Source organism: Equus quagga, chromosome 13 (assembly GCF_021613505.1).
Source record: "Equus quagga isolate Etosha38 chromosome 13, UCLA_HA_Equagga_1.0, whole genome shotgun sequence".
Taxonomy (NCBI): domain Eukaryota; kingdom Metazoa; phylum Chordata; class Mammalia; order Perissodactyla; family Equidae; genus Equus; species Equus quagga.
Genome location: NC_060279.1, coordinates 86,880,966 through 86,906,050, shown reverse-complemented (window position 1 = coordinate 86,906,050; position 25,085 = coordinate 86,880,966). Strand labels below are relative to the sequence as shown.

At 41.6% G+C, this 25,085-nt stretch overlaps 1 protein-coding gene across 1 annotated transcript in view; it reads left to right on the top strand.

Annotated features, from left to right (window-relative positions):
• Positions 1 to 6,745: 6,745 nt before the first annotated feature.
• The window catches only part of LOC124250310 (uncharacterized), a 30,083-nt gene continuing 11,743 nt past the window's right edge, over positions 6,746 to 25,085 (top strand). Inside the window, exons 1-5 of the mRNA XM_046682118.1 lie at positions 6,746 to 6,810; positions 11,698 to 11,903; positions 17,346 to 17,472; positions 18,935 to 19,030; positions 21,829 to 23,177. Of these exons, the coding sequence (XP_046538074.1) occupies positions 11,889 to 11,903; positions 17,346 to 17,472; positions 18,935 to 19,030; positions 21,829 to 23,177 (1,587 nt within the window). The 5' untranslated portion in view covers positions 6,746 to 6,810; positions 11,698 to 11,888. The remainder of the gene's footprint in view (positions 6,811 to 11,697; positions 11,904 to 17,345; positions 17,473 to 18,934; positions 19,031 to 21,828; positions 23,178 to 25,085) is intronic.

The window sequence follows — 25,085 nt, the reverse complement described above, 5'->3', positions numbered from 1 at the left end:
TGTACTCACTTTTGTTTGGTTTTTATATATAGTTTTAGGAAACTATCACATATATAGGTTCACGTAACTAAAACCACCATAAAAATTCAGAACACAAATTCCCTCATGCTCCCCCTTCATGGTCACATCTTTTTCCCTGACCCTAACCCTTGGCATCACAGATCTTTATGTATCTACAATTTTGTCATTTGTGGAATATTAGAAAAATGGAATCATTTAGCATGTACCTTTTTGAGATTGGGTGTTTGACCTTGTGAGATGAGTAGAAAATATATATGTTAGTCTCTGCCTCTAGTTCCTTGCACAGAGCTCCTGACACCCTTGTAATTTCCTAAGTAATAAGAGCACTAGGAGCATCTTTTGTCCTATTGAGGTGACTCTGGTTGGGCTCTGGGTGGCTTCTGGATGAGGCTGGCCACCAGAAAGATCAAGCTGTGATTAGAAGCTTGCAATTTTCAGCCCCATCTGCCACTCTACAGAGAGGGAAGAGGGGCTGGAAATGGAGTTAATAATTGATCATTCCTATGTGAAGGTGCCTCCATAAAATCTCAATAGTACGGAGTTCAGAGAGCTTCCAGGTGGATGAACACACTCACGTATGGGGAGGGTAATACACCCCAACTCCACAGGCACAGAAACTCCTGTGCTTTGAGACCCTTCCAGACCTCACCCTATGTATCTCTTCATCTGGCTAATCATCTGTATCCTTTATCCTTTAATAAACTGGTAAAAGTAAGTGTTTCACTGAGTTCTGTGAGCTGGGCTAGCAAATGAATTAAACCCAAGGACGGGGTCATGGGAACCTCCTACTTGTAGCCAAGTAGGACAGAAGTTTTAGGTAACCTGGGGACCTAACACTTGTAATTGGCATCTGAAGTCGGGTGGGAGCAGTTTATGGGACTGAGACCTTAACTTGTGGGGTCTGACTATCTCTAGAAAGATAGTGTTAAAATTGAGTTAAATTGTAGGACATCCAGCTGATGTCTGGAGAATTGCTTAGTGTAGGGAACCTTCCACACCCCACCACATTGGGTGACCAGAAGTGTCAGAAGTGTTGTGAGTGTGTTACTGAACTAGGCTTGTTTTGCCTGCTGCACAGTATACCAGTCACCAAAATGAGTTTGCAGCAGAGAAAAGGTTTATTCACAAGGCAGGCAAGCGAGAAGACAGGAGGACAAGTCTCAAATCCACCTCCCCAAAAATGGAGATTAGGGATATTTATAGGGTGAAGGGGCAGGGTGGTCTGAAGTGTGGAGAAAGATGATTGGAGGTAGGGAGAAGTGAGGTAATAGATGATCTATGCAGGTATAGTCAAGCTTCATGGCTCTTCATAGGATGCATATTCACAAAATGGTGGTATTAGCATGACTGAGGGTCAAGTTTTCAGCTCCTTGACATCAAAGGCTCAGCTGTTGAACATTTGTACAGACCCAGTTAATGGGTCAGTGGTCTTAACTGGCCTCAACTGGACAAAGAGTTGACTCTCGGTTCCTAACAAATAACTTAAGCACCCGTACCATGGTGACCCAAGTATCAGAGATATCTATAAGCAACCTAGTGGGCGTCTGATAATATATTGCTTATCTACATGACTTTTAAGAAGAATCGTTAATGGCTATCTGGCCACCAGTTTCAAGTGTGGCAGTAGCATGAGAGTAAAGGAGAAATACAGGAAGAAGACTGAACTATAGATGTTTGCAATACAGACCTCAAGTAAATTCAACCTAAGATCCAGCCAGAAGCTCTCTGAGGTCTTCTCTGCATATGGACATCAGACTTCATGCAAACTGGCCACATCCAAGGTGTTCCTGCCTAAGACTCAAGAGCACCGTTGACTTTCCATTTTGCCCAAATCGATGATTAGAATGCATCCCACACCATATTGGCCTCGGATGGGTTCTAGCCTCTGAAAAATAGTAAGCTCTGTGCCTGTGACCATCTCTTCCAGAGAGGAACGCACTGGGGTGCCCACAAGACATTTCCATTTCTTCAAGGGGCAGAGTCCTCGCAGCCGTTATGGCCACTCCCGTCAGAAACATCAGAATACTGCTCAATGAGGTAATGGTGCTGTGTGACCTCATAGAACCCCTGCAAGGCCAGAACTCAGACTCCTGGGAATGACCCCAGCCCTCACCAGACACACTGCTCCCATCCCCTCAGCATCCCTAGTGACAGGCAAGGAGGGACTGGTGGGAGAGCACCGGAATTGGAAGTGGCTGGACCTGGGTTCAGCCTTTGGCAGCTGCCAGTGGCGTCTTCAGAGGCTGAAGATCTGGTGAGTCTGATTCTGGGTCCGGATTCCAAGTGAGGGGCCTGTGGGGTTGGTGATGCAGGAATGCATGTGAACATTTTGTTTGGGGATTTATTTGGGTTCAGTCCCTGAGGAATCTGGGCATTAGTGTAGGGACCTTGGTTAAAACTTAGTCTGAAGAGATTAAGGACTTAAGGTCCCATGGCCAGGCCTTAGGGTCTAAATATTAACTCTACAACACTTGGTGATTGAAAACTGAGTGGAAGGTGTGTACCAGTGAACACTGCTTCTTGTCTAGGTTAGCGATTTAACGGGGCTCATGACAAGGAGAAACCTGGGGTAGGAGGAGGAGTGTCACTGGACGAGAGTTTCTGTGGTAAATTTCAGATTGAATTTGAAGTCGGTGTTCTTTGGTGCATGTAGTGTTTGTCTGTGCTTGAGAGCAAAGGAATCTGGAAGTTTTGAGACCCACAGCCCCAGGCTAGTGGGTGATTTGAGGCTTGACCTTTGGATGCTGGAAACATTTCTTTTCAGTCTTTCAAGTAAAAGTCTTTTCTCAAGGTTCCTATTAAAAATGTGTCTCCTACATCCACTCTTCTCATCATCTCCACAAAAATCATAGTAGTTCATCATGACCAAGTGGTGTGTCTGTGAATATAGAATTTTTGTGCATCTCACAACAAAATTTACTCTTGGATATTTCCTTTCAGGTTTGTTTGACAGAAGTAAAAACAACCATTTTCCTAAATTCTAATCCTCAGTGAAAACCATTTCATTAAAAAATTTTTTTAGACTATCTTCCTAAAAATTGGTATCATCTGTATAAAGATACATCCAAGAACCCGCCTATCTTCTAACATGGCTGTACTTTTCTGCATTGTCTCTTGCAAATAATAAGAGTTCCTGTTACTCCACCTTATCCCCAGGATTTCACGTTTTCAGTTTTTTTTGTGTTTCAGTATTTCTAATATCTGGGTACTTGTATCACATTGCAGTTTTAATTTGCAATTCCCCAATAACAAATAATGTTGATCTTTTTTTCATATGATTATTTGCCACTGTTTAAGTTTCTGTTCAAGGGCTTTGCCCATTTTTAAAATTGGGTTTTCTTATTGTTGACTTTTAAGAATTCTTTCTATGTTCTCTATCGGATATGTGATTTGTGTGATGAATCTGTTGAGATTCCTTTTTTTTTTTTTTTTTTGCCTGTGGACCTCTGTGTTCCATCATCACTTGTTGAAAAGTCTATCCTTTCTTCATTGAATAACCTTTATACCTTTAGCACACAGTTGAATATATTTGATTTGTATGGGTGTTTTTCTGGGATCTCTATTCTGTTCCATTGACCTATGGTTTATCCTTTCGCCAATACTAACAATACCAATACTCCTACAGGCTTATGAGTCTTGAAATCTGTTGATGTGAGCCCTGTAGGATTGCTCTCTTTGGTCAGACTTGTTTTTGCTGTTTTCAGTGGAGAAACCTGGCAAACATTACCTTTACTAGGAGATCAATCTTAAATCATTTTGATATTTTGTACCCCTAGATATGACGTGATGAGAAAAGGACTTCAATTCTGATGTATCTTTTCCAAACTACATAACCCCTATTTAACAAGGCAAACTTAGACCAACCCAAAAGATGGACAATATACAAAATACCTGATCAGTCCTCCTCAAAATAATTGAGGACATGAAAAAAAGAAAAGACTGAGGAATGGTCACGCAGTGGAGAAACTGAAGGAAACGTGATGTCTAAATGTAATATTGTATCCTGGGACAGAACAAGGACAGTAGTGGAAAAACTTGTGAAATCCAAATAGAATCTGTAGTTTGAGTATTGTACCAATGTTAATTTCTCACTTTGACAAACATACCATGGTTTTGTAAAATGTTCACACGCGGGGAAGTCTAATGAAGGATATGTGAACTCTTTGTAGTACCTTGTGACTCTTGTGTATATCTAAAATTTCCCCCCAATAAAAAGTTTATTAAAAATAGGCATAATCTATGTCAATTACATCTCAATAAAAGTGGGGAAAAAAGGTGTAGTCTAATTTTGTCACTTAATTTATCATTATAAACATATTTCCATATTACAAAACTTTATGTATATCTATATATAATTAAGTGGCTATAATAATATCATGGGTGAACTAGTAGGATGGTAACTAGAGTCATAAAAGGTATGCAGTAAAGTGGGGTTTACTTGGAAAACCTAAAATCTTGAATTATGTTCAGTTTATATTATGATCCTCTCATTTACCAAATTCTTAATTCTCACTCCAAGATTTGCTGCACCTTTTTTCTTGTATGTCCCAGACATCTCCATTTACTTTTTTTTTTTAAAGATTTTATTTTTCCTTTTTCTCCCCAAAGCCCCCCAGTACATAGTTGTATATCCTTCATTGTGGGTCCTTCTAGTTGTGGCATGTGGGATGCTGCCTCAGCGTGGCCTGATGAGCAGTGCCATGTCCGCGCCCAGGATTCGAACCAACGAAACACTGGGCCATCTGCAGCGGAGCGCGCGAACTTAACCACTCGGCCACGGGGCCAGCCCCTCCATTTACTTTTAATCTATGTAGTTTATGATTTTGCAGTTATACTTGGTGCCTTTAAAAAAAATCAATACCTCATAAATTTTGTAGTATAGAAGAACAATGAATTTTAACAGCTTTATCGTCATAAATTACACAGAACATTTAAGAGTAGTTAGTGTACAACTCAATGACATTTAGTAAGTTTATAGAGTTGCACCACCATCACCTCAATCCAATTTTTAGAAATTTCCATGACCCCAAAAAGTAATTAGACGGTTATTTTACTACTGTTGAGTTTTGAGAATTCTTTATATATTCTGAATATAAGTCCTTTATCAGATGTATAATGTGGAAATATTTTCTCCCAATTTCCGGCTCCACTCTTCACTTTCTTAAATGTTGTGCTTGTGATGCGGGGTCGGTGAGCCGAGGAGTCGAAAGGAAGATTTCTTGGACTCTCAAGATCTGGCAGTAGTGCTCTTTTTATTTAGAGAATACTGTGGAATAGCATGGGGACGGGACCCATGGGCAGTCAGAGCTGCTGCTGCTGCTGCATGGGGACAGGACCCATGGGCAGTCAGAGCTCCTGCTGCTGCCCTGAGTTGAGGATTAGGGCTAATTTTATAAGGCATGGGTACGTGACTTATTTTTACTGGAAAAAGAAAAGACGACGTAAAAAGTCATTAAATGATTTCAGTGCAGATGGGGTCTGGTTATTGTGCGGTCATATAACTTTAGATACGAATCTGGCCATATAGATTGGCATGTAGGTGAGGATGCCCTGGGCTTCTCTCCCCGGGGCAACCCTAATTTATACCATAAAAATCCACCAGGTCATATAGTTTGGCATGTAGGCCAGGTCACCTTGGGCTTCTCTAGCTGGGGCAGCCTTAGTCCACATCACTTGGAAGTACAAAAGTCTTGAATTTTAACTAAGTCCAATTTATTCTTTTTTCTTTTATGGCTCTTCCTTTACTGTCTTGTCTCAGAACTCTTTGGTTAACTTAGGTTCAGGAAGATTATCTCCCGTTTGCTTCTCTAACGTTTATACTTTTACAAACTCTTATATTTAGGCCTGTGATCTATTTTGAGTTAATTTTTGTATATGGTTAGAGTTAAGGGTCTTTATTTTTCTGCAAATAGATATACAATGATCCCAGCATCATTTGTTGAAAAGACTAACCCCATTGAATTATCAAGGTACCTTGGTCAAAAAGCTATTGACCTTAATAATATTTTTGGACTCAATTCCGGTGGTGCATTTCTCATTGGCTCCAGACCTTCACTGGCCTCACTTTAGCGACACTCTCCCCGAGGCCCGGATCCCAATGAAAACTTAGGCTCATCCCAGTCGCTCTTTTCCCCTTAAACCAGCCTCCCACTGTGCCAGTTTCTCGAAATCTTCTTCTGTTCTTAAAAACAGCTTCCCGCAAGAAATTTTCTGCCAGAAGCTTTCCGTGGGTGTCCGTTCACCGCATGTGTTACCTTTTCTCTTTCCAGGAGTTCGTTCTCTGCTATTTTACCGACACCCGACTCCTACTTGTCCGTTTTGAAATCGGTTTTTGCTTGTTTCACACACAGTGTAAAACACAGGCGGCCGCAATATTGCTTTTCTTCCTACCCCGCCGAACGCAATTTAGCTGGCTCCATATTTGCCCGGGGAAGCTCAAGTCTCTAAAAATCCACCCATTTTCCGTAAGAATCGAAAGACCAGGAAACCACATAACTTCAGCGCCTTCTCACCTGTCGGCCACCCCTGGCTACCGGCCCCAAACGCGCCCCTCAGCCTTCTGTACGTCAGGTCTCCCAACATGGCTGCGCCCGAGAGATGGCGAGCTGGGCGCGGCCATATTGCCTCCGAAGGACCTGCCGGAAATCCACTTGTCCTTGCTCGTTCAAATGTGTCGGACCCTCTTCGGCCGCCGTAGGCGAACGAAAAATCTGAGCGACGGGTCCAGAAGTGGAAGCCGTTCGCGGAAGTGTTCCGTTGAGGCTCTCCCTGTGGTTCGGGATAAAGCAGGTCAGTGTGTTGTTTTGTCCCTTGAAGTTTTTTGTGTGTGTGTCCTGGGAGGTTTGTCTCTCACAGAGTGAAGTGATGTCCACAGAGTGAAAGTGGTGTGGGGTGGACCGATGGAATTATTGGCGGGGTCGGGCGCAGGGAGCGGAACCAGGTGGGAATCTATGACGCGCTTGTGTATGGTTGGGGTATGGGAGGGGGCTCATTAGAACAGTTAAGGGTCTGTAGAGATGAACGACCGTGTCCCGACCGGCAGAGTATGGGGTCTTTCTGGATCTTTGTGCTTGTAAATGATGCAGGTGGTGTTTACGATGATCCCAGTGTCTGGTTCAGGTTGGGGATTTAATATGGGCGTAGTGATGCTGGGTGGATGGTCCAGGTTTCGGATTAATAAGGGGGTGTGTGCTCAGTGTCTGTGGTGCAGAGACTGTGGGGGCTGAAGCTGTGGACGCGTGGGACCCCCCGCTGTTGATTGGCTTGAGGTTCTGACCTCGGAGGCTGGGGCAGAATGCGGTACAGCCCAGGGCAGTTCGTTCGAAACCGTCTGTTTTTTGGCCTTTTGTCCAGGGGTTGACTAATTGCAGACGGAGGGACTAATCCAGCCACGCCCATCTGTTACATAGTATCGTAGTTCCGTGTATGGCTCCCTTTGCCCTGCAAAGGCAGGATTGAGTTCTTGTGACGGAGACCTGAACCCTCAAAGTTGAAAATGTATGTTTATCCCTTTGCTGGAAATGTTTGCCAACACCTGCCCTCGCCTCTTAATTTGCTTACTTGCCTGACATACATTCACACTTTCTTTTTTGTTAACAGAGTTTTCTTTTTGTTAAGTATTCATCCCTCTGGCAAGGTGTCCAATATCCCGGTTTATTTGTAAGTCCTGGTTGGTCTTAAGTCAGTCGTGGTGGGTACGGTTCCCGTTGCTAGTGATTGAATTTCTGTGAAATGAAATCACTACGCCCATATTACTATTTGGTGCAGTTCTAGCCGGCTGTATGTGTGAAAATCCGCTTAGAGGTGTCAGCCTACAAAAACAGAAACCAGTTGAAGAGGCAAAGCATTTATTTGGGGTCAAAGCATTGCAATTCGGGGAGCCACAGATTCAAGTAGAAACCCAAATAGTGTCCCAGTTACAGGAGAGGGGCTCAGGGGTTTTATGGGAAAATGGGAGGATGAGGTAAGTTGTATTAAAGAAGAGTTGATTGGTGCTGGATGAGGCGAGGCTAGGTTTCTAGTTCACAGATTGACTTGAAATTTGGTTATCAGCAAAGTTCAATTTCATCAGTCCTTACAAACAGGATATTCTGTCCTTACTGACTTCTTGGACTGTTGGTGGTTTGGCCCAGTTTGGCAGAAAAAGAAAACAAGGCAGTTCCTCCGAAATGGCTTCTCCGGCTCTATTTGTGTGGCTCCACTCATGTCATCTTTCACATTGGTTTCTGGGGGAGCATTTGCTCTTTTAAGTAATTCATTCCTTGGATTTCTTTTCCCATGTTGATGATGATATTGTTTGAATATAACCTTAATTTTCTGTCCTACTTTCTTTCTTTCTTTTTTTTAATACTCTTTATTTCATCATTACTTTTGTGTGTGTTTGAGAGGGAGATGCGCCCTGAGCTAACATCTGTTGCCAATCCTCTTTTTTTTTGCTTGAGGAAGACTAACCTTGAGCTAACATCTGCGCCAGTCTTCATCTACTTTGTTTGTGGGATGCCTCCACAGCATGGTGATGACTGGAGTCCACACTCGGGATCTGCCTAGTATGGGAACTTGAACCACTCGGCAGCAGGGCTGGCTCCTGTCCTACTTTCTGATGTTTATAACTTATTCTTGTCTTAGTGCATTGCCTCAACCCTGCAACAGAAAGTTGAACAGAGGGGTGATGTGTGGACATCTTTGTCTTGTTGCCTACTGGTAACATTCACCTGCTCTATTGGCTGGAGTTAACAGGAGGGTAGGGTCATAAAATTATGAATTCATCTAGGATTTCAAATTTAATAACATAAAAATGTTCATAATCTTCTTTCAAGACTAAAAAAAAGTCTACTTTATCTGAATTACATCTCCCATTAATTTCTTATATTTTTCATTTGCACCAGGTCTCTTTCTGTCTATCTCATTACAAATGCATATATTTTATTGATCTTTTTAAAGAACAAGCTTTTGGTATTGTTGAGCTCTTTCATTTATTTGTTAATTTAAAAGGTCTGCAAGTTCATCAGTATAAAAGCAATATATCTATGAATAGTCATTGCTCAGGTCAAGAAACGGAACATTGCCAGCACCCCAGGGGTACTCTGTCTCTTCCCGATTATATTACGTCCTCACACCCAAAGGTAATTACCATCCTGCTCTCCATACCAAGCACTTTAAGGGTTTTATTTATAGTTTTATCATATAATTAATCATTTCTTTTCATTATATTTTATTTAGTTGTGCCTATTTTTAACTGTGTATCAGTGTAGTTATACATCGTGCTTTTTTTGGTCACCATGTATTTTATTATTTTTCCTACACATTCTATACTGTCATCATTCATGTTTTTATGTCAAGCTGCTTTTGCTCAATATTTCTAAGAATCATTGATGTTTTTTCACTTAGGTGTCTTTTTTTTTGCTCTGTAACAGGGGTCAGGCAAACCTATAATGTTTACACAGTAAATATTTGAGGAGTTGCAGGCCACAGAGGGCTTCTCACATAGACCTCTTTGTTTTTGTTTTATCATCCTTTAACAAATTCTTATCTTGCAAGCTGGGCAGAGGTTGTAGTTTCGCCATAGCGTTCCTCTGTTTGAGCATATGGCAGTTTTTCCTACTATTAATTAAATTTGTATTGTTTGCAGTTTGGATTGTTATGAATAACGCTTCTATGAAAATTGTTGTCCATATCTTCTGTTCAAAGGTGCCCTTATTTTTTTGGGAGCAGAGGATAAATAGCTTAGATGTATACCTCAGAGTGAAATTGCTGTGTCTTAAGGTGTGTACAACTTCAATTTAAATAGATGATGCCAGATGTTTTCCAGTGTGGTTGTACCATTTACCCTTCCTCCAGCAGAATATAATTTGCTTCATGTGGCCTCTTTAAAATATCTTCTTAGACCCTAATATCATTGAGAGATTCTCCTAGGTTATTTTCTTAATGTTTTATTGATCTGCCTCTCCCAGTGAAATTGACGGTTATCCCCCAGCATGATTTTTTTGTGTTAAGAGGTGGGTTCAACCTTCTCCCTGCCCTCCCACCCCCAGCTTGGATATCTGACTGTCCCCGCACCATTTGTTAAAAAGGCACCCTTACCCTCTTCTCTGCAGTGCTGCCTTCGTCATCAAGTCTAGATATGCGTGAGTCTGTTTAGAGGCATTTTATTTTCTTCCTTTGTCCTATTTGCCGATTATTGTACTAATATTGTACTGTCATCATTAGTGTAACTTTAAGTTTAGGATTTTGATTGGGATTTCATTACATCTCTCTATATATTTGGGAGACATAACATCTTTGAAATTCTTCATTTTCTGAGTCATCTTCATAGTCCATCTTTCCAGTTATTTAAATCTGTTAAAATTTCTCTCAATATTTTTTCCTACTTATCAGATATTTTTGATCCTCAGAATCGTATTGTTTATAAGTTTGATTTTGTTTGTCGACGGCCTTTTTGTTCTGTCAGTTTCTGGGAGAAGTGTGTTGAAGTCTTCTGCTGTTAGTCTGGATATGTTTATTTCTTCTTGTTTTGTGGTCCGTTTTTGCTGTATCCATTTCAAGGCTATATTGTTAGGTGCATAGAAATTGCAAATTTTTATAAGGTGGTGACTTGAACTTCATACCAGTTAGCATTGTTTCTCTTTCTCTGTAGGAATTTTTGGGCTTTCTGGTCCATTTATCTGAGAATATAGTTACAGTATATTATCTATGGTTGCTCTTTCCATGGTATGTCTTTTTCTAACTTTTTATCCTCAAGCCTTCTGTATCATTATATTTCAGACACGTCATTTATAATAGCATGTTATTACGTTTTAAATTTTAATCCAGTCTTACAGTTTAGAAGCATTTGTGTTTAATGTAATCAGCTGGAATCCTCGTTGTTTATACTTAATATAGTTCTTAGTATGTATTGTTTTAAAATAGTCATCTAAGTGCATTGTTTTTGCCCTCCTTATTCTCTTCTTTTGCCTTGTTTTGGGTGAATTTCTTCTTATTATATTTCCCCCTTCCGTTAGCCTGGAAATTATGTACCTTAGGACAATTGTTAGTTTTCATCATGGCACTAGAGATTACATACACCATGGAATCTTAACTTTGTCAAATTCTTGTGTTAATTAGTAACATTACACTCTTCTCGGACAATACAGGGGATCTTAGAGCACTTCGACTTCATGTATCACCTTCCATTTTAGCTACAATATTGTGTACTCTTGTTTTTTATGTATTTTAAATGTCCGAAGATATCATTACTGCTTATAAGACAGTGCTCTGATTTGCCCAGTTCCTTGGTTTTCGGACTGAGATGTGTGAACTCACGAGGCGTACAGAAACGTTTGAAGAGGCTCCTGAGCACACGTGGTTTAAAGGAAACAGTGCCCAGATCCTCTCCTTCCAGATGGTGTGTTTTGTATAATTGACGTGCCTGAGATTCACCTGCTGCTGAGGCATGGCGCTGGGGTGGATCTCATTTCCCTCATCTGCCTTCAGTCACCCCAGTTAAACTTCACAGATAAAGGCTACCTCCACCACATTCAGAACCTTAGGCTTTATTGCTCAGGAGTATAAAATCTCCTGGGTACCAAATAAAGGGACACTTAGCAGTACTGTGGTTGTTGTGTGAAGGTGCGTGCTCAGGAGCAGTGAGGCGTCCGGGCTCAGAGGAAATGCCCCACTCAGACTGAATTTTCTCCTCAGCCCACAGGTCCTGACTCCCCAGGAGGAAGAGAATCATGTGAAGGAGGAAGAAGTTACAGGATTTGGTATCCGTATTTCTGGGGACACACTTGATTGAGGACTGAAATCTCTGAACAAGAATTCAGAGCAGGTCCAGAAGACACAAAGACAGAACCTCTGCACTGCCAGCTCTTTTCAGAGAAGAGGAGAAAATGATGGAGGCCCAGGTGACTTTTGGTTTGTTTTATTCTTTCCTTTGTTCCGTAGTGGATTTGTAGAGCCCTGTCACAGATCACTTCCATTAATCTGAAAAGTATAAATTTCAAAAAGCAGGATCTGGGGAGAAATCAAGTTTGTTTTTAAACTCAGGCAAAGTGGGAAAAGGAATATAGTTCATAGGATGGACACTAATTGTTAATATTGGGACATATGTATGACTGGAGGGTCCTGTGGGTTCTATTAGCTGTCCACTTGCATCTAATCTCTCTGACAGCCAGCACCACAAGAGAATCATTATCATTTACATGGTACGGACTGGTTTTGAGGAGAAAGCTGATTATTTCCTAGGGAATGTTTTTCCTGCTTATTCCTAGAGGTGATGTGGTGGACGGTGTCCTGACCAGCAGCCTCCTTATAAATGCAGAAGCAGATTCCCTGTGGCTGTTCCGTAAGGGATCACTCATAGACGCCTGTAGGAATAGACTGATGGAACTCAGTGAGAGCGGGACCAATGCAAGTGAATTTCAGCCTTGTGGTGGTCTGGATTCTCCAGGACTAAAACCAACCACCCGAGGAAAGCGGAAGGATTGCAGGGCTTTCAGACGGTCCTCAGTGAACAGGTGGCTGGGCTGGTGTGTGAATAGAGACTTGGAAGTAGACAGCTGAAGCTGCTGTTGTCTGGTAAGGACTTAGCCTGGTGGAATCTGCTTTAGGCCTTCTCCTTGTCTTAGAAAATGCAGAGTCCTTCCTCGTCGTGTAGTGAAGAAGGGACCTTATGTAGAGAGAGGTCTGGCCTTTGCCCTCGGCTACTGGGGGGAGATCTCTAGGTCCCTGGAATGTCCTGCCTGATAGAAGTGTCTTTGTTTGCCTGGGGGCTTGGACCACTGGACAGTCTAAAATGTGATTTATGATGGGGACTTTGGGCCGTGCTGTGTCACTTCCGACTTTAAGTGGCGGCCAGAGGTACTAACTCAACTTCCAGGAGGGGCTGAAGACTGAAGGTCAGTCACGCAGGCAATAGGTGATCAAGCCCCAAGAAAAACTGCACAACAAAGGCTTGGGTTAGCTTCCCTGGTTGACAATACTCTGCATATTGTCACATGTCATGGCTGGGAGGAGGTAACACTGTCTAGGACTCTGTGGGGAGAAGGTGACCGGAAGCCTTATGCTTGGACCCTCCTAGACCCTGCCATATGCGTCTCTCCCATTGGCTGATGTTAATTTGTATCCTTTCTCGTTAATAAAGTTTTAATTGTAAGTGTAGCACTTTCCTTAGTTGTGTGAGTCATTCTAATTAATTGCCGCACCTGAGGGTGTCATGGGACCCTGGATTTTGTACCTGCTTTTCTGAAGTGAGGGTGATCCTGGGGACCCCTGAGCTTGCAGCTTGTATCTCAAGCGAGAGCAGTTCTATGGGGACTGTTTCCTCACACTTCGCAGTATGACTGACTCTTGGTCCCCATGTTTAAATCCAAAATCTCATCTACCTTTTCTTAAATTGCCTTTATTTTTGTTAGTTACACAGCTGACTCAAAGATCTATTTAAAGACTGAAATCATAAAGTACACATATTAAAAACTAAGTTTCTTCTTCATACACTTTCTTCTTAATCCTCTTTTATAAATAGTTGGTAATATTTATTTCCCGTCATGGTATCTGTGTGTGGCTCTGCGTCTGTGTATGTATTGACAAAAGTATGAGTATATATGTATCTATTTGTAGATGTAAATATACACATCTATTATGATATTTTTTACATGAATGGAATCATATTCCAAAAACATAGCAGCCAACTTGCAGGGACTCTCCTTCGGCCTACGATGGTTCATTTTGAGCATCCAAAGATGGTTCATTTTGAGGATCCAAAGATCAGTGACTGCAGTTGATTGAAAAACATTAACTATATAAAATTGCATCAGTTCATAGTGATGCTTGAAAAACTACAATGTGTGTCACCACTGAAGGTTGGGAGAGATGCAAGTATTTAATCTGAAAAATGGTGAAGGAACGTAGTCAGACATGTTATTTTATGTGAGGGGGCTGCTGTCTGTAACTGTAAAAACTATGTTCTCTATCTATAAATTTGTCATCTCAAGAATGTTGTGTAAATGGAATCATTCTGTTTGTAACCTTTTGAAATTTAAGTGAATTGTTGGCTGCCAGGGGCTGAATGTGAGGGTAGAAGAATATGGCTGTGGCTGTAAAAGGGTGCCATGAGGGGTCTGTGTAAGGGAGCTGTGCTGTGTCTTGATGATGGCGATGACCACGTGAACCTACACGTGTGATAAGATTGCGTAGAGCTGAGTAAACAGAGCCCCGCAGAAGTGAGTGCATGTAATCTGGTAGATATGGCTAAGGTTTGTATCTGTGTCAGTTTCCTGACTGTGCTATTGTACTATAGTTATGCAAGAGCTTACTGTTCTGGGAAACTGTGTGAAGGGGCTAGTGTTCTCTCTGCATTATTTCTTACAACTGCATATGATAATCTATAATTATCTGAAATGAAGTGTAAAAAAACATTTTAAAAAAGGATAAATATATTCACTGTGGAAAAACCTAAGCATCAGTGATAAAGTCCAAGGCTCTTTGCCCAGTACCCTGAGATGTGATCCTTCCTCCTCAAGGAACGAGGGTCATCGGTTTAATCTGTATCCTCCAGACTGTCTTCAGTGTCGAGATAATTATTGTTGTTGGTGTTTTTGTTTTTATTTTAAGAAGAATCATACTGATGGTATTTGTTGTTTTTTCCCTTTTCAGTGTGTTTGCATTGGTTACGTGTTAGTACATACCAATCTCCCTTCTTTTTGACCCGCTGTCCTGTCCTCCACGTGATGTGTGCAATGCTTTAGCTGTTCTCCTATTAAGGAGCATTTAGGTAATTTCGTTATTACAAACTATGAAACATACAAGTCCTTGTTAAGGCCTGTTTAGGAATTGGTGTGAGTATTTTTGACTGTGGCTACAGAGAAGTCAGTTGCTGGGTGTACTTATCTCACATTTTAATGGATATGTCTGATTGCTGTCCAGAGTGACCGTGCCACTTTGTGGGCGTTGTAACACAATGTTTAAAAGTCTTGGCTCTGAGCCACTTGCTAGCTCTGTGACCTTGCACACATCATTTTGCTGTTCTACACCTGAATTTTCTCATCTGTAAAATGGAATGATGGTAATGGGACCTACCTCATAAAGTCTTATGTGGATAAAATGAGTTAATCTGTATAAAGCATCTAGAAGAGTATCTGGCTCATAGTACATACGATGTAAGAGGGTTCAGTGTTGCTGATCTTTCTAATACTTGTTATGATGATGATAGTAACTTTCATGACTGTCAGCAATATAAATGGCCGAATATTCTTTTTTTCTTTGTTTTTGAGGAAGATTAGCCCTGAGCTAACATCTGTTGCCAGTCCTCCTCTTTTTGCTGAGGAAGCCTGGCCCTGAGCTAACATCCATGCCCATCTTCCTCCACTTTATATGTGGGATGCCTGCCACAGTGTGGCTTGACAAGCGGTGACACTTCTGCACCCGGGATCCAAACCAGCGAACCCAGGCTGCCGAAGCAGAACATGCGAACTTGACCACTGCGCCACTGGGCCTGCCCCGAATATTCTTCTTTTTATTGAGATATAATTGATATATTGATTTCTGGTGGTCAAATATTCTTTTGTCTTGCTTTCTTTTGCATCCTTCTAATTACTGGTGCTACTAATTTGAGATATTTCCTGGTCAGTTAGGTTATTTGTTCTCTGAAATACTTGTCTGTATCCTTTGCTCATTTAAAAAATCTGTTGTGTCTTACTGATTTATAGGATTGTGTATGTCCGCTGTATATCGATCCTTTCTTCTATATGTTGCAAATATTTTTCTCCAGACTTTCAGTTGTTTCTTTCCATATGGAAGTTTTAGTTTTTGATTAAAACTTTTGTCACAAAATTATTAACATTTTCATTTCTGGCATTTAATGTATGTCATAAATATATTCTATAGGGCTTTTTAAAATTTAGCATTTAGGTCTTCTATCGGTTTCTGTGAAATAATAGAAAATGTATATATTGGTCTCTGCCTCTGGTTCCTGGCACAGAGCTCCTAAAACCCTTGTAATTTCTTCAGTGATAAGAGCATTAGGAGTGCTTTTTGTTCTAATATTTGGTTTTTGACCTCAGCCTTGACACTGAGCTCCCAAATTCCTTGGAATTTCCTGGGTGATAGGAGTGTCTTTTGTTCTAATGAGGTGACTCTTGGTGGGCTCCTGGATGGGGGCTGGTCACCAAAAAGACCAAGGCATGATTAGAAGCTTGGAACTTCCAGCCCTACTACCCGTTCTTCGGAGAGGGAAGAGGGGCTGGACATGGAGTTAATGATCGATCACGCCTATGTGATGAAGCCTCCATAAAATCCCAATCGTGTGGGGTTTGGTGATCACATCCACGTACCGGGAGAATGATGCACCCCAAGTCCATGGGGACAAACGCTCCTGTGCTCGGGACCCTCCGAGACCTTGCCCTGTGTATTTCTTCATCTGGCTGTTCATCTGTACCCTTTATCATATCCTTTAATAAACGGGTAGACATAGGTAAATGTTTCTCTGAGTTCTGTGAGCTAGCAAATTAATCGAACCTGAGGAGGGCATCGTGGGAACCTCTGATTTATGGCCAGTCGGTCATAGGTCACAAGCAGGGTCACAGTCTGGACTTGGAATTGGCACCTGAATTGGGGGCAGTCGTGTGGGACAGAGCCCTTAACCTATGGGGTCTGTGTCCAGGCAGTTAATGTCAGAGTTGAGTTACGTTGTGGGATATCTAGTCAGTCCACCAAAAGTTGCTTGGAATGGAAAAGTCCAGACATCTGGTGTCGGAAGTGTTGTGAGTAGTACTATAGAAACAAGTTGTTCCTTTTATGTATCTAATATGCTGTTAACCTGTCTGCTAATATGTGTGTGTGTGTATGTATACATCTTTCATATTTTTTGTAGATTTTTCTCAAATCTACCTGTCATTATTTACAGTCTCCTGTTCTTTGAGCATTTTTGATAGTTTCTTTTATTCCTTTCGATATGTTAAACATGTTATTAAACACGTAGTTTCTTATAATTCTGGTATCTTGAGTCTCTTCACAGAAGATTCTTCTGATTGATTGACTGTGAAGATTCAGTCATCCTGATGTCATTAGCATATATGTCCATCTCATATATATATATATGAATGTGTTTCTAGATTAACAAGAAGACTTAACTTCTACACATTATGGAAACTTCTAATTGGATGAGTGGATGGATGACTGACTACACAATTATAATTAGTTGTATCCTAATATTTTATTAGGCTTTTGCTTCTTCCATGGTACATTAAAAACCAATAAACAACCCACTAGATATGTGGAAATGATCAGAATAACATTTCTTCCATATCATCAAAAGGACATCACTTCATTAAACAATGCTGTTATTACAGGAATCCCTGACATTTGATGATGTGGCTGTGGAGTTCACCTGGGAGGAGTGGCAGCTCCTGGCCCCTGCTCAGAAGGACCTGTACCGGGACGTGATGTTGGAGAACTATAGCAACCTGGTGTCAGTGGGTAAGGACAGCTCCCCTGTGTCACTCAGAGGGTCCCCAGTCAGTGGTGTTTCCATTCTCAGCTTCTGAAAGCTCTGGAGTGTCTTTGGTGCTCTGAAGTGGTAGATAGTAGTGGTAGTCTTCTCTCTAGCCCCAGAGAAATGGATTTATTCTCCCTTCTCCTGATAGAAAAGCATTTACCTGGTAGATGTGTGTGATATCGTGATTTATATTAAGAAATATAGGGGCCGGCTCTGTGGCACAGCGGTTAACTTCGCACGTTCCGCTTCTCAGCAGCCCAGGGTTCGCCAGTTTGGATCCCGGGTGTGGACATGGCACCACCCCTGGTGTGGTAAAAAGCCATGCGTGGTAGGCGTCCCACATATAAAGTAGAGGAAGATGGGCATGGATGTTAGCTCAGGGCCAGTCTTCCTCAGCAAAAAAAGAGGAGGGTTGACAGTAGTTAGCTCCGGGCTAATCTTCCTAAAAAAAAGAAAAAGGAAATATATATATTTGGTCTTCATCCCCAGTTCTGGTACAGAGCTCCTAAAACCCTTGCAATTTCCAAAGTTATTAGAGGATAAGGGTGAAATGTGTGTATTTTGTTATTCACGTAAGAAGACACTTTAAACCACATCTGAGTTTATGTTACTGAGGTGATTTTTGGATAGCTACTGGATAACCTAAGGATAAGGGCTGGTTGCCAGGGGAACCAACCATGCTTAGAGGGTTGGAACTTTCATTCCCAACCCCACTCCTGGGGAAGAGAGATGGGGCTGGAGGCTGAATCAGTCACCAAAGGCTTATGATTTAATGTATCATGCTTGCTTAATGAAGCCTCCATAGAAAACCCAAAAGGACAAGTTCAGAGAGCTTTCGGATTGGTGAACATGTCGGGGTGCTGGGAGAATGGTATACTTAGAGAGAGCATGGAAACCCTCTGCCCCTTCCCACATACCTTATACTATGTATCTCTTCCATCCGGCTATTCCTGAGTTGTATCCTTTTATAGTAGACTGGTATTCTAGTAAGTAAACTGTTTTCCAAAGTTCTGTGAGTAGCTCTAGCAAATAAATTGAACCCGAGAAAGGTAGTCATGGGAACCTCTGATCTACATATGGTTGAACAGAAACCCAGGAAACAACCTGGACTTGTGATGGGTTTCTGAAGTGGGCAGGGAGGCAGTCCTATGGGAAGGAACCCCTAACCTGTGATATCTGACTCTAGTGCCAGGTAGAGAGAGAGTGAGAGTTGAGTTCAATTGTAGTACACCCAGTCAGTGTCCACTGGTGTCGCAGAATTCCTTGATGCGTCAGAAGTAGTGTAGTAGTGTAGTAGAGTGTTGACAATAGAGGAGACACAGAGGAGTGTGTTTCTCCTTTATAATGTGAAAATTGTTTTGTCCTCAAATACAACATTCTGCAGTCTTCAGACCCCAATCCCAGTTCAGTGTGTGTCAGTCTTCCATCATTTCCCACCAACAGGTTATCAAGCCAGCAAACCAGACTCACTCTCCAAGTTGGTGCAAGGAGAACCACCATGGACAATGGAAGATGAAATCCACTGTCGAACCCATTCAGGTGAGTGAGAGAACCCGCAAGGGGCAGGCTGTGGACATCACATTCTGGTGGTTCAGAGAAGAGTCACAGCGGGGAAGGGGGTTTAAGGATAGGTCACCAGTCCTCCCCCTGTGTCTCTCCTGTGTGAGTCCTCTTTTTCTTTGTAGGAGTTTAGCGAAAAATATATCCTATAAAGATAAACTCTTCTGGGATTTGATCTCTCTTTATCTACATCTTGATTTTTTGTTTACATACTTGTCTTCTTCCTAGGATTCTCAAATCTTTCCCTTCTTCTTCATAGTCTTTCACCTCCTTGCTATGAAATTCTGCCTTCCAAGGCCTTTCTCCAGAGAGAAAACTTTGAATTCCTCACTGTCTTCTGACTACTGCATGTTTCTGCCCCATTGGTAATGTTGATTTCCCTTCCTAACATCCACCTCATCTTAGATGCTATTCCCCCAAAGCAAACTGGTCTTCACTGTGCCTTTGTCTGCTTCTCTTTTTCTCTTAGCTTCTCTGTTCCCCTCTCTGAGGTTCTCCAAAGTTTCTCTTTTCCATTTCGTCATCTGATCCCCGAACCCTTCAGAGTTTTCTTCATTCTAATAAGCTGAGCTCCTTTTGTTCACTGGGGAAGACTCCCAAATGGCTATCTCCTTCATGTGATCCCACCACAGCTTTTAGTTCTATATAATTTACTCATCTCGATGGCGACTCTCCTGAATTCCCAATAACTCAAAGAACTCGACTCATCGTCCTCCCTAGAAAACCCCTCTAGGTTTAGGTTCTGCTTTACTCCTGTGCATCTCACATCCTGGCCATCCAGGCATTACCTTAAATGTTCCTACCTGCAGAGCTTCCTTCTTTAAAGGAGCCTGCTGTTCATGAAGAATTTTTAACTAGAAAAGATATTTTAACATTCTACATTCTCACTTCTCGCCTAAACCAGATCATAACTCATGCCTACTTCCATTTACTTCCTTTATCTACTAATTTTGAACCTTTCTTCTCATTCATTGTAGACATTACCATTGTCTTCATTTCCCTAAAAGGTTCGTTTTTCTTCCCATCGTACTCTGATGACATTAAGTCCCAGTTAACTCCGTTACCTGTCATATGTCATTAAAATTCTTCTTTCCATGATCTCCGTGATATATCATCTTGCTCACAAAGAATAGATTTCCATCTTCTCTCCTAAACTCCCCCCAGTTTGTTCCATACATGTGATTGCTTCCTTGATTCCTTCCTTTAAAAATTATTTTTTGATAGCCTAGTGTATACTGGAAGGTAAGAGCAGTGAGACAAAGCATACAAATAGACCAAGAGCTTTCATTCTAAGAGAAGGAGTCAAAAAATAATCAAAGTAAACAAATAAATACTGTATCTAAGGAGTAAAAAAACTGAGTCAGCATAATGGAACAGTAGCTGCTGGGGCTGCTCCTGCCACTGCTAGAGGAAGGGAAGACCTCTCTGATAAGGTACGTTTGATCCAAAGAGGAGGGATGTTAGTTGGCTGCTGAGTTAGGAGTGCTCCAGGTAGAGAGGGTAGCAGGTTTCAAAGCCCGAGGCAGGAACGTGTTTGAGAAACATTAAGGAGCCCGTGTGGACAGAGCTGAGTGTGCTGTCAGGAACATAATAGATCTAAGACCAAAGACGCAGTAGCGGCACGGGGAGGGGAGAGTAAGACGGTCATGCAATCCATTTCAAGGAATCAGGCTTTTACTCCTAATGAGATGAGAAAACATGAGGCCTGGAGTACTGGAATGACATGAAATAATTTACATTTTCAAAGAATCCCTTTGGCTGCTGTGTAGAAAGTAGACAGAAGGGGGTAGGGATGCAAGCGGGAAAGCCACAGAGGAGGCTATTGCAAAACCTGACGATAGAGAGAATGGTTGGCTTCATCTTGGGTGGAGAGGTGGGGTTGGTCCAGTTCTAGGATTGGTGCGAGTTCCAGGTTTATCTGTAAGGAGGGCAGGAAGGATTTATTATTGAGGAAGATATCGTTTGTAAGCGAGAGCAACAGATGACGAGTAATGCTCAGAAGTTTGTCCTGGTTACTGAAGAGAGTGGAGTTGTCATTTACTGTGATGGAGATGATATGTGGAGAAGGAGGTTTGGGTTGAGAAGTCAGGAGCTCTGTTTTGAACACTGTAAGTTAGATGTGCAGGGAGCTCTCTGCTGTGTCACTATCTTTACTCGCCCAATGCTGACGACAACACAATCCACCAGCGAGGCCTAGCTTCCTCCAAAATGTAACTTGATTTCCTCTCTCTCTGCCCATCTCTGTTGCTCCTTCCCGTCAGTTTTCACAGCCTGTTTTCCTTCTGCTCTCTTTGTCTTTAAGTGTTTTTGCCAAACTGCAATGCAGGAATGCAATGAGGAATACACTTGTGTATCCCCAACACTAGCATCATGACTGGTACACATACTCATCAGTAAGGATGTGTGGAATGAATGAGTGTGTCCCCCACCAGTTTGGATGGGCTGGCCCTCCAACCTGTGGTCTGCTGCTCACAGAAATTGCTTCTATTTTACAGGCTCTGCATGTTTTGCAAGACCTTGTTTAGAAAGCAGCCAAATCTCTATTTATTCATGGTGATTTATGTAACTTTGTTTTTACACTAACTACTTTTACCTTTTGGTTTGTTTATATTATTGTTTTTTTCCAATGTGCAAGGAACATTAAACATGAAGTTTTAGTTACACTCATTTCACAGAGTCATCACTAAAAAGACACCTCACATCAAGGTATTTTTTTAATTACCTTTCTTCCAGATGAAGATGATGGATGAATTCATTGTTTTTTTTTTCATTCCTAGAAATCTGGGAAGTTGATGATCTTGTGCCAGAACACTTACAAAATGAAAGCCTGGAGAATAGACTGGAACAATGGCATGAATATAATGCATTTGAAAACTCTGTTCATCAGAACAGAACACATTTTGTGTTAAGGCAAAATCATGACCTATTTGACGTACATGGAAAAAGTATGAAATCAGATTTAACTTTACTTAACCAGAGCAGAAGCTGTGAAATAAAGAGCCCTGCAGAGCTTACTGGAGATGGGAAATCCTTTCTCCATGCTAACAATGAAGAATTTCATACTGACACTAAATTCCCTGAGAGCCAAAAACTCATCAGCACTAAGTCCCAATTCATCAGACATCAGAAAACTCAAAAAATAGAGAAGCCTCATGTATGCAGTGAATGTGGGAAAGCTTTTATCAAGAAGTCCTGGCTCACTGATCATCAGATCGTTCATACAGGAGAGAAGCCTCATCGATGTAACCTATGTGGGAAAGCATTCTCCAGAAAGTTCATGCTCACTGAACACCAGAGAACGCATACAGGAGAAAAACCTTATGAATGCGCTGAATGTGGCAAAGCCTTTCTCAAGAAATCACGGCTCAATATACATCAGAAAACACATACAGGAGAGAAACCGTATATATGTAGTGAATGTGGGAAAGGATTCATCCAGAAGGGAAATCTCATTGTACATCAGCGAATTCATACAGGTGAGAAACCTTATATATGCAACGAATGTGGAAAAGGCTTCATCCAGAAGACATGCCTCATAGCACATCAGAGATTTCACACAGGAAAGACTCCCTTTGTGTGCAGTGAATGTGGAAAATCCTGTTCCCAGAAGTCAGGTCTCATTAAACATCAAAGAATTCACACAGGGGAGAAACCCTTTGAATGCAGTGACTGTAGGAAAGCCTTCACCACGAAGCAAAAGCTCATTGTCCATCAAAGAACTCATACTGGAGAGAGACCCTATATTTGCAATGAGTGTGGGAAAGCTTTTGCCTACATGTCTTGTCTTGTTAAACATAAGAGAATACACACAAGAGAGAAACGTGGAGATTCAGTCAAGGTGGAGAACCCTCCCTCAGAGAGTCACAGCTCATCACAGACCAGTGTTGTCCTGCAGGAGAAAAACCTTGTTAATTCAGTGACTATGCAGGTGCCTTCTCTGCCTCCTCAGACATCCTTAAACATCAGTGGGCTTCTAGCAGACAGGAATGTGGTCATTGTGGGACAGCCTGTGGCCAGATGTGCACCCTCTGGAGGGTTTGCACAGGAGAGAAACCATATGAATGCAGTGAATGTGGTTGTGCCTTCAGTGGTCAATTATGTCTTATTTTATGTCACAGAAAACCAGTAGGAAAAAACTCAGGAGACATTCTGTGTGGAAAGGGGGTTGAGCAAAAATTTCTAGTTCATCTTATGTCTGAAAAGTACATACTGAGAGAAATTGTGTAAATGCTGAGACTGGGAACGCCTAATATCCTCATCCTCTTCAATAATTGCACTGATGCAGAGGCATAATGTGATGATAACCCAAACACATATCCATCAGTTGCTCTATTGTGTCAATTAAACGAATAAAGGAATCCTGAGTTCAACTAAGAGGTGGAAATATTAGGTGAATTTTTAAAAGGTATAATTTGTGTCTGGAATGTTGCTATGAATGAAAAACCAGGAATGGGCTAATATTGGATTGGTGGGATTTAAGGCATGTATATATCAATTCAGTTTCCCCAGGCCAGGGTGAAGCATTAATTGAAAACTGGGATGGCTACCATAACTCTTAGAAGTTCATGTTATGCAGAGGGACTTACAAAACAACAGCCTTAGATTGAATCCATTCATTCATTTCCTAAGTATTTGTCAAATACTTCCTTGTACTGGGTCCTGTTCCAGGAGCTGAGGATACAGTGGTGACCAAAACAGAGAAAGCCAATGGTTTCTTGAGGACAGCGTTGAGGTAGTCGGACTATCTTTAAGTGATACCTGTACACACCAGCTAACCTAGTGAGAGGATGTAAATATCTACACTAGGTAAAACAGACATTGTCTTAGTCTTTTCTTGTTGCTGTAAGAGAATACCATGGGTGGTGTATAAAGGCAGAAATTTGCTTCTCACAGTTCTGGAAGCTGTGAAGTCCAAGATCAAGGTGCCAGCAGATTCGGTCTATTGAGGGCCTGTGTCTTGGTTCATAGAGGATAGTCATCTTGCTGTGTCCTCACATAGGGGAAGGGGCAAGGGAGCTCTCTGGGACATCTTTTATAAGGGCACTAATCCTATTCACGAGGGCTCCACTCTCGTGACCTAATTACCTCTCACGTGTCCCACTTCTTAATACAATCTCATTTGGGATTAGGCTTCAGCGTATGAATTTTGGGGGGACATATTCAGTCCATAGCAGATAGGGAGTAACTGGTTCAGGGGGCTGTGATAATTTCTTGTTCAAGGGGTATATTATTTTGAGGGTGGGCAAGGACTCCTCTTAATGGACTTTAAGCACCTTTGTATACATGTAAGTTATTTTTTTAATGCCCATGTCTTATCTTTCCAAGTAGATTAAAAATTCTTTGATAATTTTTTGCTATTTAAATTTTAAAGTTTTTACAACAAAATAAAAAATCAGTTCCTCAGTTGCACTAAACCCCATGCCAAGTCCTCATTAGTAATATGTGACTAGTGGCTACCTCATTAGACAGCAGACGATGAGCAAACTTAGCTAACTATATGGCCGAAAGGTATGTATGCAGTGAGAGAAATTTGTCCTCATTTCCATCAGCCCAGAAAGTTACACTGGAAAGCACTGATTTACATGGTTTTCTATTTCTCAGCACAGAAAAATAAAAACAAATTAGATACTGATTTGAAAAGTGAATGAAGGAGCTATTGGACTCTGAGAGTAACTTGTCATTGAAGGGAACGAGCCATTGGAAGGCAGTTCTAAAGAACACAGTTGTTTCCCTCCCAATTGTGTGTAATTAGAGACTCAGTGACTGCATGCAGGCTGGGCAGAGCAGAAAAGAAAAAGGATCCTCAGAGTAAATAGAATAAAAGGAAGACAAGAATCTTAGTCTCTAGGAATGGAGGCGAGTATAGAGATGGGAGTTGAGATCCTAAGGGATGTCGTGGAGAAGAATCTTTGTATTTGTCCATAGGACTGTCACCCTTACCGGCTGTCGCCATTTCAAAGATTGCAACTCCAGTTAGCTGTTGAATTGAGACGTGCTTTCTCTTCATTATTCCCTCCCTCTCCTGGGAGTGGGG